General features: G+C 40.9%; 1 protein-coding gene across 3 annotated transcripts in view; it reads left to right on the forward strand.

Annotated features, from left to right (window-relative positions):
* The window catches only part of PSEN1 (presenilin 1), a 73,228-nt gene that overhangs the window by 20,453 nt on the left and 32,434 nt on the right, over positions 1-20,341 (forward strand). For all 3 annotated transcript variants that reach the window (XM_058739580.1, XM_058739582.1, XM_058739581.1), the window contains 2 exons: positions 13,726-13,976; positions 17,676-17,817. In XM_058739580.1, coding sequence (XP_058595563.1) covers positions 13,726-13,976; positions 17,676-17,817 — 393 coding nt within the window. The remainder of the gene's footprint in view (positions 1-13,725; positions 13,977-17,675; positions 17,818-20,341) is intronic.

Below are 20,341 nucleotides of genomic sequence, written 5' to 3' on the forward strand. Positions count from 1 at the left end.
CCCCCGAAAATAGCTTTTAAAGGCAAAACTATGGAGGCGGTAAAAAAAAAAAAAAAAAAGTCAGTGGTTTCCCAGAGTTGTAGTAGGGAGAGAAAGATAAATAAACAGAATATAGAGGATTTTTAGGACAGTGAAACTATTCTATATGATACTATGGTGGATACATATTATTATACATTTTTCAAAAGCAATGGAATGTGTGACACAAGACTGACCCTTAATGTAAACTATGGACTTTGGGTGATAGTGACATGTTAATGTACATTCATTGATTGTACACTCTGGTATAGGATGTTGATGGGGTAGAAAGGCTGTGTGAGGGCAAGGGGTACATGTAAACTCTGTACTTTGTTTTTTTATGTTTATTTTGAGAGAGCATGTGTGCACTGGCACATGGGGGCTGGTTGGGGAGGGACAGAGAAAGAAGGAGAGGGAGAATTCCCAGCAGGCTCCACGATGTCAGCACAGAGCCGACCTGCGGCTCAATCCCCTAACTGTGAGATCATAGACCTGAGTCAAAATCAAGAGTCAGAAGTTTAGCCAACTGAGTCATCCAATGGCCCTATGAACTCTGTACTTTCTGCTCAGTTTTGCTGTGAACCTAAAATTGCTCTAAAGAGTAAAGTCTATTTTTAAAGATAGAAATGACCTACCAAGCTACACACACAAAAGGCCTATATGTTCTTTATCTTTGAGAAGTCTGTGCTAAAATACCTCTGAATGAAATGATGCATCCAAATTTGCCTCATACACAGGGGCAGGATGTATGGGAAAATAGATGAAATAAGATTAGCCATGAGTTAATAATTGAAGCTGAGTGAAGGGCACATGGAACTTCATTTTACATTTCTGACAGTATTTGTTTTAACTTTTTCCATAATAAAAAAGTGTTTTTTTTTTAATTAATGCTAAGTCATCATCTTAATATTTAGCTGCGAAAATTTTTCATTTTGGAAATCTATTAGTAGTTCTAGTGTTACTCTCCTTATTTAACACTTTGAAAGCACCTACACATCTCTTTGAGAAAGACCCTTTATTTTTTAGAACAGCTTTATCGAAGTATAATTGGCATTCAGTAAACTACCCATATTTAAAGTATGCGATTTGATAAGTTTTGACATGTGGATGTATCCTTGAAACAACCACCACAGTCAATGAACTTAATCACCCTCAAAGTTCCTCGTGTTCCTTTGCAGTCTTTGCCTCTTGCCTCTCTGCAGCTACTCCTCATCCCCAGGCAAGTACTGATCAAATTTTGTCACTATACTCTAGTTTTCACTTCCTAGACTTTTGTACAGATGAGATCATACAGTACATACTTTTTTGTCTGGCTTCTTTTTCTTTTCTTTATTTTTAAATACTTATTTTTGAGAGAGAGCAAGCGGGGGAGGGGCAGAGAGGGGGACAGAGGTTCTGAAGTGGGCTCTTCACTGACAGCAGAGAGCCCAAAGCAAGGCTCAAACTTAGGGAACTATGAGATCATGACTTGAGCTGAAGTTGGATGCTTCGGTGGATGCTTGGTGGCCAACTGAGCCACCTAGGTGCTTTTCTTTTCTTTCTTTTCTTTTTTTTTATAATTTTTTTTAACATTTATTCATTTTTGAAAGGCAGAGAGTGCGAACGAGGGAGGGGCAGAGAGAGAGGGAGACACAGAAACAGAAGCAGGCTCCAGGCTCCGAGCTGTCAGCACAGAGCCCGACGTGGGGCTCGAACTCACGGACCGCGAGATCACAACCTGAGCCAAAGTCAGCCGCTTAACCGACTGAGCCACCCAGGCGCCCCGTTTTTATTTTCTTAACAGTGTTTTTTGAGAAGTGGAACTATGTCGGTTTAGATACTGATGAAATCTTTTGTATCAGTTTTTTGCTTTGTAGACCTTTTTTTGGGTGTCATATCTAAAACATCTTTGCTTAACTCAGGTTCTCAAAAGTTTGTATGTTTTCTTCCGGAAACTTGACAGTTTTAGGTTTTATATTTAAGTCTGTATAGTATAATTTTTTTGTACATCATATGAGATATGGAAAAAGTTCATTTTTCTCCATTTGGATTTCCAATTGTTTCAGTACCATTTGTTGAAAAATTCTCCACCAAATTGCCTTTGTACCTTTGGCAAAAATCAATTGTCTAAATATGTATCTTTTCATTTCTGGACTTTCTGGTCTGTTCTGTTGGTCTGTTTGTCGGTCTTTGTGCCACTACATTTTCTTGATTATTGTAACTGTATAAGAAGTCTTGAAATCAAATAGCATTAGTTCTCTAACTTTGCAAGTTGTTTCAGATAGCATAGGTCCTTTGTATTCCTATATGGATTTTGCAAGCGTTTCTACAAAAAAAGCCTGCTGGAATTTTGACTGAGATTACATTGAATCTATAGATCAGTCGGGAGTGAGGTGTTGGTATAATTGACACCTTAACAGTAATGAGTCTTGGAGAGCCTGGGTGACTAAGTTGGTTAAGTATCTGACTTCGGCTCAGGCATGATCTTGTGGTTCATGGGTTTGATCCCAGCACAGATCCTGCTTGGGATTCTCTCTCTTTGTCTCTCTCTACCCCGTCCCTCACTCACGCTTTCTCTCTCTCTCAAAATAAATAAAATAAAATTAAAAAAAAAAAAAAAAGATGGGAGTGCAAGCTGGTGCAGCCACTCTGGAAAACAATATAGAGGTTCCTCAAAAAATTAAAAATAGAACTACCCTACAACCCACAATTGTACCAGTAGGCATTTATCCATGGGATAGAGGTGTGCTGTTTCGAAGGGACACATGCACCCCCATGTTTATAGCAGCACTATCAACAATAGCCAAAGTATGGAAAGAGCCCAAATGTCCATCCACGGATGAATGGATAAAGAAGATGTGGTATATATATACAATGGAGTATTACTCGCAATCAAAAAGAATGAAATCTTGCCATTTGCAACTACGTGGATGGAACTGGAGGGTATTGTGCTAAGTGAAATTTGTCAGAGAAAGACAAAAATCATATGACTTCCCTCATATGAGGACTTTAAGAGACAAAACAGATGAACATAAGGGAAGGGAAACAAAAATAATATAAAATCAGGGAGGGGGACAAAACAGAGGAGACTCATAAATATGGAGAACAAACTGAGGGTTACTGGAGGGGTTGTGGGAAGGGGAATGGGTTAAATGGGTAAGGGGCACTAAGGAATCTACTCCTGAAATCATTGTTGCACTATATGCTAATTTGGATGTAAATTAAAAATAATTAAAAATAAAGAATTAAAAAATTAAAGAAAAGAAACAATCATGAGCCTTTCAATCCATGAACACAACGTATCCATACATTTATTTAGGTCTTTAAAATTTTTTTTAAAAATTTTTTTGTGTTTATTTTTGAGAGAGAGAGAGGGAGACACAATCTGAAATAGGCTCCAGGCTCGGAGCTGTCAGCACAGAGCCCAATGTGGGGCTCGAACTCATGAGCCACGAGATCACAACCTGAGCAGGAGTTGAACACTTAACTAACTGAGCCACCCAGGCACCCTCCCAAAAACATTTTTTTTTTTTTAAGTTGTGGTAAATAATATATAACAAAATTTAAAACTTACTATCTTAGCCATTTTTAAGTGTCCCGTTCAGTAGTGTTAACTGTACTCACATTGTGGTACAACAGAGCTCTACAAATTTTTCAACTTGTAAAACTGAAACTCTACACACTGAAGAACAACTCCTCGTTTCCCCCTTCCCCCAGTGCCTGGCAATCGCAATTATGCTTTCTGTTTTTTTGAGTTGATACTTGATACTTCAACAAGTAGAATTGTACAACATTTGTCTTTTTGTGACTTGTTTCACTTAGTATAATGTCCTCAGAGTTTCATCCATGTTTTAACATGTGACAAGATTTCCTTCTCTTTTAAGGCTGAATAATATTCCATTATACATATGTACCACATTTTCTTTATCTGTTGATGGACATTTGAGTAGCTCTGCCTTGGCTATTGTGAATAATGCTGCAGTGACCACTGGTGTGCAAATATCTCTTTAAGATATTGCTTTCAATTATTTTGGATATATACCCAGAAGTAGGGTTGCTGGACCATATGATGTTTCTGTTTTTAATCTTTTGTCTATAAATGCCATGCCATTTTACCTTCCTACCCATAGTGCACAAGGGTTTCAGTTTCTCTGCATCCTAATATTTGTTACTGTTTTGTTAGTAGCCATCCTAATGGGTATAAGATGATACCTCATTGTAGTTTTGATTTGTATTTCTCTAATGATTAGTGATCTTGAACATCTTTTTTTTTTTTTTTTTTAAGTTTATTTTTCAGGGAGAGGGCAGAAGCGGGAGAGGGTCAGGAGCACCCAGGTGGCTCAGTCAGTTGGGCGTCCGACTTCGGCCCAGGTCATGATCCTGCACTTCGTGGGTTCAAGCCCCGTGTCGGGCTCTGCTGACAGCTTAGAGCCTGGAGCCTGCTTCAGATTCTGTGTCTCCCTTCCTCTCTGCCCCTCCCCTGCTTGCATTCTGTCTTTCTGTTTCCCAGTAAATAAATAAATACTTAAAAAAAAAAAGCAGGGAGGGACAGAGAGAAGGAGAGACAGAATCCCAAGCAGGCTCTGCGCCTTCAGCCCAGAGCCCAATGTGGGGCTCGAACTCATGAACTGTGAGATCATGACCTGAGCCCAAACCAAGAGTCAGACACTCAACTGACTTCACCACCCAGGCACCCCAAAAGCTATTTTTTAATGTTTTATTTATTTTTGAAAGAGAGTGTGCGTGAGCGGGGAGGGGCAGAGAGAGGGAGACACAGAATCCAAAGCAGGCTCCAGGCTCTGAGCTGTCAACACAGAGCCCGATGCAGGGCTTGAACTCATGAACGGTGAATTTATGACCTGAGCCAAAGTTGGAAGCGTAACTGACTTAGCCACCCAGGTGCCCCTTGAACATCTTTTTATATGCTTGTTGGCCTTTTGTCTATGTTGTTTGGAGGAATGTCTGTTCAAGTCTTTTGCCCATTTTATTTATTTATTTATTTATTTTTTTATTTATTTTGGGGACAGAGAGAGACAGAGCATGAACGGGGGAGGGGCAGAGAGAGAGGGAGACACAGAATCGGAAACAGGCTCCAGGCTCTGAGCCGTCAGCCCAGAGCCCGACGCGGGGCTCGAACTCACGGACCGTGAGATCGTGACCTGGCTGAAGTCGGACGCTTAACCGACTGCGCCACCCAGGCGCCCCATCTTTTGCCCATTTTAAATGGCAAAAGTGGATTATTTGTTTTTTGTCGTCGTTGTGTTACATCCAAATATATTCTGGATATTTACCCTTTATCAGATACATGATTCGCAAATATTTTCTCTCATTCTGTGGTTCTTTTTTACTCGGTTGATTGTTTTTTTGATGCAAAGAAGTCTTAAAGTTTGATGTAGTCTCATTTTTCTGTATTTGCTCTTGCTCTTTAATTTCTCTGAGCAAATATTTTGTAGTTTTCAATGCACAAGTATATTTGGGGCTCCTCAAGATCATGCTCATGTTCAGTGATTAGCTAGAAGGCCTCACAGAACTCTGAAAAGCTATTATACTCACTGGTTATAGTTTATTATAGAAAAAGGATACAAATTAAAATTAGTGACAGAAAAATGCACGTAGGGCCAGAGTCCAGGAGATACCAGGCACAAGCTTCCAGTTGTTTTCTCCCAGCGGAGTTGGAGGAGCAGTACTTAATTCTTCCAGGAACAGCATGTGACAACATGCAGAGTATTGCCAACCAGGAAGCTTACTTGAGCTTTGGTGTCCAGGAGTTTTATTGGCTGTTGGTCATGTAGACATGACTGACCATAGTTCTCCAGCCCCTCCCAAGGTCAAGCAGATACCTTGTGGCCCAAGACTTCCACCATAGATCACATTGTTAGCAATGTGACCCAAAGCTTCATGTAAATAAAAACACTCTTAACAGGCAGGATATTCCAAAGGCTTAGAGGTTATTGCCCAGGAACTAGGCCAAATCTTTCTTTGGTATGTACAGGGGTTGGACACCCCTTGACCTGCTGAGTTCATCCTTTACAGTAGGCCTTTCACATCTTTTCATCCTTCAGGTCTCAGCTCAAATACCACTTCCTCAGGAAGATATTATCTGACCACATTATCTAAAAGTAGTCCCATCCCACGTATTTTTTATCACATCACCCTGTTATAGTACCATCCCACATTTATTACTTCTCTCCCCCTGTTTGAAATCAGTTCATGAGAACAAATACGTTATCTGTCCTTTGTCTCCTGTATATCTGGCATTCACTTTTTTTTTTAATTTTTTTTTAACATTTATTTATTTTTGAGACAGAGGCAGAGCATGAACGGGGGAGGGGGAGAGAGAGAGGGAGACACAGAATCTGAAACAGGCTCCAGGCTCTGAGCTGTCAGCACAGAGCCCGACGCGGGGCTCGAACTCACAGACCGTGAGATCATGACCTGAGCCGAAGTCGGAAGCTTAACCGACCGAGCCACCCAGGCGCCCTGAGCATTCACTTTTTAAAAAATTAATTAGTAAGTGTAGTGATTATACCTAGAAACTAAAACAAAGTACCAAATATGGTTCTAAGTAGCATAAGCCAATGGCAAAGGATATGAATACTTAGTTAATAGAAAAAAAAAATGCTCATCTTTCCTAATAATAAAAGAAATAGAAGTTAAAATTATACTGCGAGCCCATATTTAACCTATCAAATTGGTAAAAAGCCAAGCATTTCATAGTTTACTGTGTTGACAAGGGCTTGTTGAGATAGGAACTCTTCTATACTGTTGAGTCTTTAAATTGGCACAACCCGTAGGGAGGGGGATTTGGCAATTGTATCAGGACTTCAAATGTGTTTGTACTTTGACCCAGCAGTTTTACTTCAGGAAACTTACCTACAAATATGTTCTGCACATGTGAAATAACTTGCAGGGGGAATTCATTGTAGCAGTGTTTGTTAATGGCAAAAAGTTGGAAGGAAGTTAAATGTCCATCTTTAGGGATTGGCCTAATAAATTATGATACAATCATACACTAGTTATGTAGCTGGTTTAAGTTTTTTTTTTTTTTTTCAAGGAATAAGGGTGTACTTTATGTACTGGTGTGTAAAAAAATCTCTAAGATCCGTAGTTAAGCAAAGAAATAAAAATACAGAGTGCATTTATTGTGCTACCATTTCTGTGTTAAGGCAGAATGAGAATATATATTGTATTTGCTTGTATATACATAAAGAAACTTTGAAAGGATTTGCAGAGAACAATGACTGGTAACCTGGAGGATGAGACAACTAAGTGGAGAGTTACTGGGAGGTTTTCTTATTTCTTATACTCTTTGACTTTAGAACCATGTGAAAGTTTTACTTGTTTAAATAAATTTTATTAAAAAAATTTAAAACCTATAGTCAGTTTTAAGAATAGTATCTGAGGTACTATAAAGAGGAAGGGTGCATTAGACAGTGCTCTAGCATCCCATATCAGCTTCAAGGGCAGGGCAGGGTGGGGTTGGCGTTCATTATAAACTGGAACATCCAGTTGAGTACTGTGAAAGAACATATTATGATTGCCTCTTTCATGCTAGACTTACCCAATTACACTGTTCATTGGAGCCTAATAGGACAGCTGTGGTGCCCTAGAAAGAACAGATTTCAAAAGCAAGAGACTTCAATTTGATTCCTGCCTCTGCTGTTGGGACTTGAGATTTTGAACAAATTGTTTTAGTGTTCATGTACCAAAATCTTTTTCAACATAGGAAAAGAATAAATGAAATGATGTGAGCATGTTTTGTAAATGATCAAATACTATATAGAGAGAGCTATTATTATTTGTATTTTAGGTTTTTTTTTTTTTTTAATGTTTTATTTATTTTTGAGAGAGAGAGAGCAGGCTGGGGAGGGGCAGAGAGGGAGACAGAGAATCTGAAACCGAGAGGGCTCTGCACTGACAGCAACAAGTCTGATGTGGGTCTCTAACTCAGAACCTCAAGATCATGACCTGAGCCAAAGTTGGACGCAACAGACTAAGCCCCTTAGGCACCCATATTTGTATTTTAGTTTATACTGCACATTAATCGACCCATTAAGTTGGTTATAATTGTATTGCTGAACACTAGTCACAAACATAACATTCTTATCAGCATATGACTTCACCTCCTTTAGAGAAAATAGAAATATGAATTCCCTCAACTCTTTGCTCCTCAGCTACCTGTCACACTGTGTCCCTGTCTTCCCGAGCCTTCATTTCCTTCCTACTGGACTTGGCCACTCCAGTGATGTGTGTTCAGCAAAAATTATCTTTCTTGTTGAGTGGTATATATATTTCTACCTTTGGTGCTTTGGAATAGTTTCCTTCCCATTCCTCATAGGGTTTGAGAGTCTTCATAAATACTTTCTCTGTGAGGTCAAAGAGTTACTTCCTGACCTCCAGGCTGAAGTAGAGGGCATCAGTTCCTTTCTAAGGCCAACTCCTCGATCCTTTTGTTCCCCCCCCATTTATCCCCTACCCTATTCCCTGGCTTATATCATCACTCTTCCACTAGTCCTAACTCTATACTGTGACTTGATAAGTACATTCAAATCTCTAACACCCCTAAAATGTTTTCAAATGTGAATCCCTTCTGTTGTCTCATCTTTTAAAAATTTTTTTGCTTCAAAGAATGATTGCCTTTAATTTCTCAGTTTCCATTCATTCCCCAGTTTATTATGATTTATGATCTGACTTCCCTCTTTATTACTTTTGTAAAAATATTGGCCAACTTCCTGCTGCTAAATTCGGTGGCTTTTCATTTCTCATACAGCCTGACTGTTGATGACACCTCTGAAATGTACTTCTCCTTTGGCTTCTGTGCTGTATTGGTTCCTGGAATTTCTGGGTTCCTGGGTTCCTCTCCCCTATTCTATTTTTTTTTTTTTAATGTAGCATTCTTTTTTTCTTTAATACTTATTTACTTTGAGAGAGCGAGAGTCAGAGTGTGCATGAACAGGGGAGGAGCAGAGGAGGAGCAGGAGAGAATCCCAAGCAGGCTCCGCACTGCCAGCACAGAGCCCGATGTGGGGCTTGAAAACCTACCAGCAGTGCGAGCGTGGCCTGAGCTGAAATCAAGAGTCAGACACTTAACTGACTGAGCCGCCCAGGCTCCCCCCTATTCTCTTAATCTCTTTGGCTGGTTTTTCTCCTATCACCTGCTGCTGAAGTTTAGAGGTTATTCACTTCTCTCCTTGGTCGTCATCCCCCTTTGTCTGCCCCCCCCCTTGCATTACATAATCACCAGCAAGTCCATACTGTTCCTGCTTTCCATCTATACACTGTCCCTGTGATTTCATCCATTTACATAACTATAGAAACTAATGACTTCCCCCAACTCCCTTCTGAGCTTGGAATTTTTTTTTTTTAACTTTTTTTTTGAGTTTATTTATTTTGAGAGAGAGCGTGTGATCAAGGTAGCGGCAGAGAGGGGAGAGAGAATCCCAAGCAGCCTCTGCACTGTCGCAGAGCCTGATGAGGGGCTCGAACTCAAACCTGAGCCGAAATCAAGAGTCAGACATTCAACTGATTGTCACGCAGGTGCCCTTGGGCTTGGTATTCTTAACTACCCTTGGACTTTGCTGCCTGGTTGCAGGTGCCTCACATAAACCTATCTTTCCTCCAGCCTGCCCATCTTCTTGTGTTCCTTGCTCTGTTAGTACCATTACCACCTTCCTAGTCCCTTATGCTAGGAATCTCCAGGATCATCCTTGACTCCTTCCTGACCATCCACATGGAATTTGCCACAAAACCTGGTCAGTTCTGCTTCTGAAATACCTCTTATGTATCTGTTTTTCGTCATCACTCTACCAGGTTTCTCCAAAATGAAACATAATCTAATGTGTCACTTCCTCAACCTTAACAATTTTTATATTATGAAACATAATCTAATGTGTCACTTCCTCAACCTTAACAATTTTTATGACTTTTTAAATTAATTTTTTTAAATTTATTTATGGTTGATGGGGGGTGGGAGGGAAGGGAGGGTGGGTGATGGGCATTGAGGAGGTCATCTTTTGGGATGAGCACTGGGTGTTGTATGGAAACCAATTTGACAATAAATTTCATATATTAAAAATAAATAAATAAAAATAAAAGACATGAAAGGAAAAAAACCTAAACCTAAAAATAAATAAAAATCCAAAAATAAATAAATAAATAAATAAATTTTATTTATTTATTTATTTATTTATTTATTTATTTATTTATTTATTTATTTTTGAGAGAGCAGGGGAGAGAGAGAGAGAGGGAGCAAGAGCTAGGGAAGGGCAGAGAGAGAGAGGGAGACACACAATCCGGAGCAGTCTCCAGACTCCCAGTTGTCAGCACAGAGCCCTACGTGGGGCTCGAACGCACAAACCGTGAGATCATGACCTGAGCTGAAGTTGACACTTAACTGACTGAGTTGCCCAGGCACCCCAGCAATTTTTATGACTTTTTATTGTCTACAGGACAAAGTCTAAAGACCTTGGGCATGGCAAATGAGGTTCTTTACAACCTGTTCCTAACCTTTTCCTGCAAGCAGCCCTGACAGACTGTTTCCCAGCCAGCTCAGGCGTACTCACTGGTTTTCTGTGTAGGCCTTGCTCTTTAACTTCACACCTCAGTCCCACAGTCATGTCTGCTTGGAGCCCGTTCACCTTCCATTCACCACAGTCACTCTTCTGCTTAGGAATTGTATCTTTACCTTGCCTTTCTTGACCGCATGGAATGATCAGTCGTGCAGCACTTTGTTCATGTCTCTGTTGTAATAGTTATCCTGTATTAAAGCTAATTTTATGATCTTTTTGAGGACAGCATCTAGATCTTTTTAATTTCAGTATTGCCACAGTATAGTACCTAGAATATAGAATTTTGATAATTACTTATGGGATGAATATATCCAAATAAAGTAAAAGAGAACTCAGCCCACACTGAGTCTGCAGAGCTCCCATGTTGTCTTGTGAACAGCACATTGAGAGGTTGTTAAGAGCTTGTTTTCTGGGGGGCTCCTGGGTGGCTCAGTCAGTTGGGCGTCTGGCTTGGGCCAGGTCATGATCTCGTGGCTCATGGGTTCAAGCCCCATGCTGGGCTCTGTGCTGTTTGCTCAGAGCCTGGAGCCTGCTTCAGATTCTGTGTCTCTGTCTCTCTGCCCCTGCCCACTCATGCACGCTCACTCTCTCTCTCTCTCTCTCTCTCTCTCTCTCTCTCTCAAAAATGAAAATAAAAAAAAAATTTTTAAAGAGCTTGATATCTGTAGTTGGGCATGCCTGGGTTCAAACCCTCTCTGTAATGCTTCCTAGCTATGGCCATTCCCCTGTCTATAAAGTGGTGATGACGAGAGGCTGTGAGAATTTAACATAAAGCACATATCACAATCTCCAGTACATTGTAATGTTAAGCTGTTATTAAGATTATAATGTATTTTTAATGAATAACAGTAATACTTAGTCAGAAACAAGGTAAAGGTGGCATGTTCTCACATGATTTTCCCAAGAGAACCTGTTCTTTCTTTATTTTGAGAGAGAGAGAGAGCACACGTGTGCATATGTGCAAGCAGGGGAGGGGCAGAGAAAGAGGGAGAGGGAGGATCTTAAGCAGGCTCCACACATGGGGCTCAATCCCACACCCATGAGATCAGTCCCATGACTGTAAGATCATGACCTGAGCCAAAATCAAGAGTTGGTCACTCAACAGACTGAGCCACCTAGGTGCCCCTAAGAGAACCTGTTGTTGTTGTTGTTGTTGTTCTTTTTTTTTAAGCGTATTTGTATATTTGGAGAGAGACTGACACAGTGTGGGTAGGGGAGGGGCAGAGAGAGAGAGAGAGAATCCCAAGCAGGCTCCAAACTACCATCGCAGAACCTGATGTGGGGCTTGAACCCACGAGCCGCGAGATCATGACCTGATCTGAAACCAAGAGTAGGGTGCTTAAACCAAGCGGATTACGTTTTACCAGCAACAGTGACTATCAGTCTGCTTTCATCTCCTATTCTGTACTTATCTGGGAAGAGGAGTGTTGTTCTTTTTCTCCTATTATTTATTATTTTTATTACTGTTGTTAATACTCTTGGTATCCACTCTCACCTTTACAAAAACTGAGTTTTAGACGTGAACAGTGATAAGCGAAGTAAGACAGAGAAAGACACGTATGTGGAATTTAAGAAACAAAATGGATGAACATAGGGGAAGGGAAGGAAAAATAAAATGTGATAAAAACAGAGAGGCAAACCATATTAGCCTCTTAAATACAGACAAGAAATGGGTTACTAGAGGGGAGGTCTGTGGGGGGATGGGCTAAATGGGTGACGGGTATTAAGGAGGGTGCTGTTGGGATGAGCTCTGGGTGCTGTATGTAAGTGATGAATCACTGGTTTCTACTCTGGAAACCAATACTGCACTGTATGTTAACTAACTTGAATTTAAATTTAAAAATATATGAACAATGACAACAAAAAGGAAGTTGAACTTGAAGAGGAAGAAAGGGTAAACCCAGGACAAGGATGAAAATAGTGTTTGGATTAAGAGACTGAGAAAAGTAGAATCTAAGGAAGGTTCTAGTTTTATTCTGTCATTCATCAAATATTTCCCTCTAATACAGGCAAGGTGAGGGGTATCAGAATTGTATAAGGCCTAATTTTATCTCTCTCTAAAGATTTTTAAAAATCCTTTAAATAATTTTTGTACACTTTTTTAAATGTTTATTTTGAGAGAGAGAACACAAGTGGGGGAGAGTCAGAGAGAGAGGGAGACAGAATCTGAAGCAGGCTCCAGGCTCTGAGCTCAGCACAGAACCCAATGCAGGGCTGTAACTCATAAACCATAAGATCATTACGTGAGCCAAAGTCAGACGCCCAGCTGACTGAGCCACCCACATGCCCCTAAGTAAATTTTTTGAGAGAATTGTAGATTTACATGAAATTGTAAGAAATAGATCCCTTGTATATCACTATAAGGATTTTGTTTATTTTTTAACTATTTTTAACGTTTTATTTTTTGAGAGACAGAGCGCAAGCAGGGGTGGGGCAAAGAGAGAGGGAGATAGAATCCAAATCAGGCTTCAGGGTCTGAACTGTCAGCACAGAGCCCGATACTGGGTTTGAACCCATAGACATGAGATCATGACTTGAGTCAAAGTCGGACGCTCAACTAACTGAGCCACCCAGGTGCCCCCAGCACAGGGATTTTAAATCTTATTAATAATGAAGGTGAAGGGTGCCTGCCTGGCTCAGCGGTGGAGCAAGCTACTCTTGATCTCCGGGTCATGAGTTCGAGCCCCACATTGGGTGTAGAGCTTACTTAAAATTAAGAAGGTGAGACAGTTCCTTGTAAAACTGGTATGAAAGAAACCTCAGATAGAAAGCACTTTATAATTTTGAGAAAGGTGAGATTACTGTGCTTGTAAGCGTTAGCAAATAAAGTTTTCATGCAGGTGTCAGTTTTTAAGCCAAACCTGAGAGGATGAGTACAATTGCTTTAGGTTGAGAATGGAAGGTGAGAATGAGGTAAACTAAGAGCCAGGTGAGAGAGAGGACCTGGGTTCCTTCACTGGTCAGTGGCGAATAAAATCTAGACTTTTAAACTGCACATCTCTTGTGAATTGATTCTTTTTGCCTCAGACTTTCAGAACTCAAGTATTGATGGGCCTCTTCTTAATCTCAGGTCTAATTGTTATGTTTTCTGTGTTTAATATAGAATACCTTGATTCTGGGGAGTCTGACTTACTGAAAACAGTTCCTCTTGTGCTTTTAGAATGACAGTAGAGAACGGCTTGAGCATAGCAGTGAAAGGCGGAGGCGTGGCAACCCTGAGCTATCTAACGGAAGACCCCAGGGTAACTCACGGCAGGTGGTGGAACAAGATGAAGAAGAAGATGAAGAGCTGACGTTGAAATATGGCGCCAAACATGTGATCATGCTCTTTGTCCCGGTGACTCTCTGTATGGTGGTGGTCGTGGCTACCATCAAATCAGTCAGCTTCTATACCCGGAAGGATGGACAGCTGTATGTATGAGTGTTTTGTTTTATCATTCTCAAGGCTGATACGGCTTTTCTTCATTCTGTGTCATTATCACTTTGGTGGCCTCTGCTCTGAAGGGACACAAAGGCTAAAGAGTTCATTCTCTCTGACAGCCAGAAGCAGTTGAGATAATGAGGGGTGATTATTACTTGATGCTTTAAGTAGAGAAAATGAGAGCTACAGAATTTTATTTCATGTATGGTATCACTGGATGGAGCTGAATTTATTTGGAATTGAGCAGGTAAAGAATTGAATATTGATTTTTTTCCACCTCAGGGCCATTGGTCCCATTGTTCTGCTGGAAGGTTCTTTCCTTTTCTGGCTTCTTAAAAAATGTTTATTTATTTGAGAGAGAGAGAGAGAGAGAGAGGGAGCATATGTGTGTGTGATTGGGGGAGGGGCAGAGAGAGAAGGAGAGAAAGAATCTCAAGCAGGCTCTGTGCTCGATCCCATGAATCGCAAGATCATCATGACGTGAGCCAAAACCGAGTCAGATGCTCAACCTATGGAGCCACCCAGGTGCTCCTCCTTTTTAACTTCGATGGATTAATTCCTCTCATCTTTCTCATCTTCCCTTAAATGTCTAAGTACTCAAAGATAATTGCCCTGATCCTCATAAGAGAATTAGGTCCTTCCTGATGTTCTTTCTCATAGCAGCCTGTTCTTTTTCACCTGTCACAAGATGCAAATCTTTTATTTATTTACAGTATTTAAAGCCTGGTTTCCTTCTATACTGTAAGGCTTATGAGGGCAACTAGTGTCCAGGGCTAGTTATGTAATAAATGCTCAGTAAAAAGTCGTTAAATGAAAGGATGAAGAATTAATACAAGCTGGCATTCTCTAGACTCTTGGGAGACTGTTGTGTTGATTCTCTGGTGCTGTTGGTACGGCCCCTTTGCCTTTAAGAAAAATGCTTTGATTCAGATTCACCTAGTTCTGTCTCAGGGACTCCCATTGGGCTCAAACAGTTTTAAGTGAATTTTGGAATTTGAAATTAGCGAACTGTGTGGTGTTCTGAAAGCCGAACTTGTAATGTTTTGGAAGAAACGCTAAGTTAATGAGTAAAGGGCAGGGATTGGAGACAGTAGCCAAAAGAGACTAGGTAATATTATCTGTATACGTTAGAGTTAGTTTGGGCTGTATGTTATAGAACAAGGGTTAGTAAGCCGTAGTCCAAAGGACAGATCCTCCTGCCACCTGTTTTTATAAATAAACTTTTACTGAAACACAGCCATGTTCATTCATTTATATATTGTCTATGGCTGTCTTCATACTGACTTCATACTACAATGGCAGGGTTCAGTGGTTGGAACAGAGACCATATGGCAAAATTTAAAATATGTACTCTCCCGGGGTGCCTGGGTGGCTCAGTCAGTTGAGCATCCCGACTTTTGATATCAGCTCAGGTCATGATCCCAGGGTTGTGGGATCGAGTCCTGCATTGGGCTTTGTGCAGAGTTTGGAGTCTGCTTAAAATTCACTCTCTCTCTCTCTCTCTCTCTCTCTCTCTCTTCCTCTCTCTCTGTCTCTCTTCTTCTTCCTCCTCCTCCCCCTGCTCCCCCCCCTCCTCCCCCCCTCCCCTCCTCCTCCTCCCCTCCCCCCTCCTCCCCCCCCTCCTCCCCCCTCCTCCTCCTCCTCCCCCCCTCCTCCTCCTCCTCCCCTCCTCCTCCCCCCCTCCTCCTCCTCCTCCCCCCTCCTCCTCATCCTCTTCCTCCTCCCCCTCCCCCTCCCCCTCTCCCTCTCCCCCACCCCCACCCATGCCTGCACTCTCTCTCTGTCTCTAAAATAAATAATGAAATAAAACAAAATTTAAAAAATGTGTACTCTGTAGTTCTTTACAGAAAGTTGCCTGACCCTGTTACAGGAAATGAAAACAACTGGTTTAAATGGTATACATATTTTATCTGTCTCCCAGAGAGTGGTATTGGGTACTCAGTCCAGATTGGTATAGTGACTTCACATTTTTCAAGGATTCAGTCTTCTTTCCTTTTCCTTTAGCTTCTATCATTTATGTTATTCAAGGTTCCTTATTGGTACTGGAGCTCTAGGCTTCAAATCAGACAACAGGAAGCAGGAAGGAGTGGCAGAGAAGAGGATATAAGACATCTCTCTCAGCAGAATTAACGCCTTTCTTAGAAGTTCAGCACAACATATCCGCTTATAACTCATTGGCCATATTTAGCTTCATGGCCACACCTAACTGTAAAGAAGTCAGAAAAAAGTCTTTTAGCTGGGAGCCTGAGCACCTGCAATAAAAGCATGTTTATGTGAATGAGAAACCAAGGGGAAGATGGATATATTATATCAGAACAGTTCCTATAGGTGAAAAAAAATAATTGTAAGCCACTGTATTATAAGCCCTCTTCCTCTGACAACTATTTGTAGCCTCGGTATATGGCAGAACCCAGTTCTTTAACAAATTGCTAATAAGCTATGGAGAAAGAACATTTGAGGAGTAATTATTTCTTTTTTTTTTTTTTTTAATTTTTTTTTTCAACGTTTTTTTATTTATTTTTGGGACAGAGAGAGACAGAGCATGAACGGGGGAGGGGCAGAGAGAGAGGGAGACACAGAATCGGAAACAGGCTCCAGGCTCCGAGCCATCAGCCCAGAGCCCGACGCGGGGCTCGAACTCACGGACCGCGAGATCGTGACCTGGCTGAAGTCGGACGCTTAACCGACTGCGCCACCCAGGCGCCCCCCGAGGAGTAATTATTTCAACGTTTATTTATTTTTGGGACAGAGAGAGACAGAGCATGAACGGGGGAGGGACAGAGAGAGAGGGAGACACAGAATCTGAAACAGGCTCCAGGCTCTGAGCCATCAGCCCAGAGCCCGACGCGGGGCTCGAACTCACGGACCGTGAGATCGTGACCTGGCTGAAGTTGGACGCTTAACCGACTGCGCCACCCAGGCGCCCCTGAGGAGTAATTATTTCAATATAAAGCATCCACTAGATGGAGCCAGTGTCTGGTTCACGGAAGTCCACCTCTCCATATTTTGGATATCTCTTTTTATCTTGAAGCACTTTATTTATTTGTTTGTTTGTTTGTTTATTATTTTCTGAAGTTTATTTTGAGAGAGAGACAGCAGGAGTCATGGAGGGGCAGAGAGAGAGGGAGAGAGAGAGAATCCCAAGCAGGTTCTGCACTGTCAGCACAGAGTCCAATGTGGGGCTCGATCTCATGAACCATGAGATCATGACCTGAGCTGAAACCAAGAGTCAGATGCTTAACCGATTGAGTCACCCAGGCGACCCTAAAGCACTTATTTTAAAAATATAGCTAATTTTCTTAGCTAAAATTCTTGGCTAGATTGCTGAGATGGAAAAAAGATCACTTAAAGACACCAGTTTGAGGGGCGCCTGGGTGGCGCAGTCGGTTAAGCGTCCGACTTCAGCCAGGTCACGATCTTGCGGTCCGTGAGTTCGAGCCCCGCGTCAGGCTCTGGCCTGATGGCCCGGAGCCTGGAGCCTGTTTCCGATTCTGTGTCTCCCTCTCTCTCTGCCCCTCCCCCGTTCATGCTCTGTCTCTCTCTGTCCCAAAAATAAATAAAAAAAAACGTTGAAAAAAAAAATTAAAAAAAAAAAAAAAAAAAAAAAGACACCAGTTTGAATCAAGGAAACAAGACAAGGAGTGGGTATGTGGTTTGACCTGGGGCTTTTGTGTTTTGTTTTATTACAGAATCTATACCCCATTCACAGAAGACACCGAGACCGTGGGGCAGAGAGCCCTACACTCAATTCTGAATGCTGCTATCATGATCAGCGTCATTGTTGTCATGACTATTCTCCTGGTGGTTCTGTATAAATACAGGTGCTATAAGGTGAGCGTGAGATATGGAGCTTTGGTTTCTACCATGTTCTTTTTGTGATTGGGTTTTCCTGTCTTATACAAAAGAGTCTTATGTTGTAGAACTGATTTGATTTTGAGTTTTAATTTTTTTAAAATTTTTAGTTTAACTATAAAAACTTAATTTTTAATTTTCAGATTTTCTTGAGTATAGGCCAGTAGAGCCTCCTTCAGACCCTGGTGTTAAACTCATTGGTGACTGGTTATATTCCCACTTCTGTATTGGGAGCCATCTATTCCCTTACTATCTCTCCTGCAGGAGCACTAGTTCTTTCCTTGGGAAATAAGGGCAGGGGAGATTGTGCGGAAAAGACACAGGCCCAACACTCCCAGCCTCTGCCCACTTAGCTCACCTGCTAGCTAAGGGATTCACTCTTGAATTTTTGCCACCTGGCACATATTTCAGATGCGTGCCTCAGAAAAATCACAAATTATTATAAGTCATGAGCCTTTAGGGTCTTTCTCAAAGAAAAGAAATGAATGATAACTTTCCAAATATTGAAGTCTACTCGATTTCCTTCTACTTATTTCTGTATATTCTTTAACATGGTTAAGATAAAATGTATAATCAGTATGTGTCCTTTCTTAACTTTTACTTTGGGATAAGTATTTTTCCATATTATAAATTCTCAGAAAATATGTCTAAAGGCTACATAACATTTGACTCAATGAGCGTATTGTAATTTACTTTCCCTAATCTCCCTGATGTTGGACATTTAAGTTGTTTCCAGTTTTTTGCTATTCTAAACAATGAATGTCTTTGTGGAGCTTTTTCAGTTTTTCACATTATTTCCTTAGGGTAAAATCCTAGACACAGAATTTCAGGGATGAATTATCTACATATTTTTAACCATTATGGTGTGCAAAATTCCTTTTTCAAAATGATAGTATCAGTTTGTACTTAACACTAGTAGAGAATGAGAATGTCTTACCCTACATTTACCAGCATTGAATTTTAAAATTCTGTACTCATTTTTATAGATGAAACAAAATGCCTTAATTTGCATTTGGCTGGTATTTAGTAAGATCAAATACCTTTCCAGTGTTCACGAACTTTAAAATTATGCAGAATTTAACCTTGCTTGTTGAAAGTTTGAGTGGGTGGGAGTGTTAACCTAAGTGATGGCCATCTGTAGTCTTGACATTGTTAGCAAGTGGAAAAGATGGAAGACAGGTGTGTATGATGATGGCAAGTGTCATTAATACTCAGAAAACCAAAGAGCGAATGATGTAAACCCTTGCTGCAAAGCATTCTCCTCCCCGTTTAAATATCTTCATGACAATAACTTTGTATGTAAGTGTTTACTTACTAGGTCCATGTTTCTGCTCTGTTGGACTCACTTTGTGACTCTTATCTAGATTACATGCTACTTTTCTTCTTCGTGTTTTATGGGGAGTCTGTATCCTGTTTAGGGTCATAACCACACCTGTACACCTTGAGGAAGGACCAATAAGTTCATAACAGCTTTAAAAGTTTGCTTTCCTAAGCTTCTTCCTTTCTGTGATCTCCCTAGTGCTTTTTGGGTTTTTTTGGCCTCCCTGCTCCATTCCTCCAGCTAGAAATGACTTTATTTTACCAATGACAGGGCTTTGTTTTACCAATGATGGGGCCACAAAGTGGGAGGACAGAGAGAAATGAAACACGTGCAACGTGCCCCACTCTCTGGGAAGTACAGCTCCTCCAGGTTACAGAGGAAACTTCCCCTCACTCTGAAATGTAGGCTCCTGCAACCCCCACTGCCACCCCCACAGGATTCTTTGAGAGCTGAATGTGAGAGAATGGTGAAAGGAAAAACCCAAAATTGAGATTTTTGCACTCTCTTTTTTGTTAGGAGACCTCTTTCCTGTTCCTTTCCAGAACTAGGCTTCTAGCGCTCTCACTGTCTTGCTAATGCCCAGTCAGAGCTGCATTGAAAATGATGGAGGAGGATAGTACTGGAGGGGAAAAAGTGATCAACTTATTTCTCATGCCCCAGCCCACCTGACTCTGTTCACTTTTCAGAGTCCTCACCTAGCAGCTGCATGCATTCTCTCCAAGTTTTATGGTTGCGCTTGGCAGGAGAGACAGGGTAGGTGTGCTTTTACTCCATGGCACCTCGAACCTCTCTTGATACATTTTTGGTCAGTTCTGTGCATCTTTTAGTTACATCTCATGTAACTCTTTCAGAAAGTATGCAAGGGTTTATTTTCAGCCACATTTCTACATTTATTTGTTCATGGGTGTTGTTTTGTTTTGCTTTTTAACATTAAGTTCAAGTCTTAGCAGGCACAGCCAATTCTATAGGAACAAGTTGTTTACTTTGATTCCTAGAGTAAAATAAGAGGAGCTTTTGAGTCAGAAATTCAGAAACTTGCCAGGACCTGTTTGGAAATAAACCCTGAGATTTGTTATGTCAGTGGTTGGTTGTGCAATGTCTGTGAGAAGCACAAGAAGCTAAAAGACCAAACAAACTTTTAAAAAGGTAGAAACTGAAAAGGCAGTTAATTATTACATATCA

This window comes from Neofelis nebulosa, chromosome 7 (genome assembly GCF_028018385.1).
Source record: "Neofelis nebulosa isolate mNeoNeb1 chromosome 7, mNeoNeb1.pri, whole genome shotgun sequence".
NCBI classification, from domain to species: Eukaryota; Metazoa; Chordata; class Mammalia; order Carnivora; family Felidae; genus Neofelis; species Neofelis nebulosa.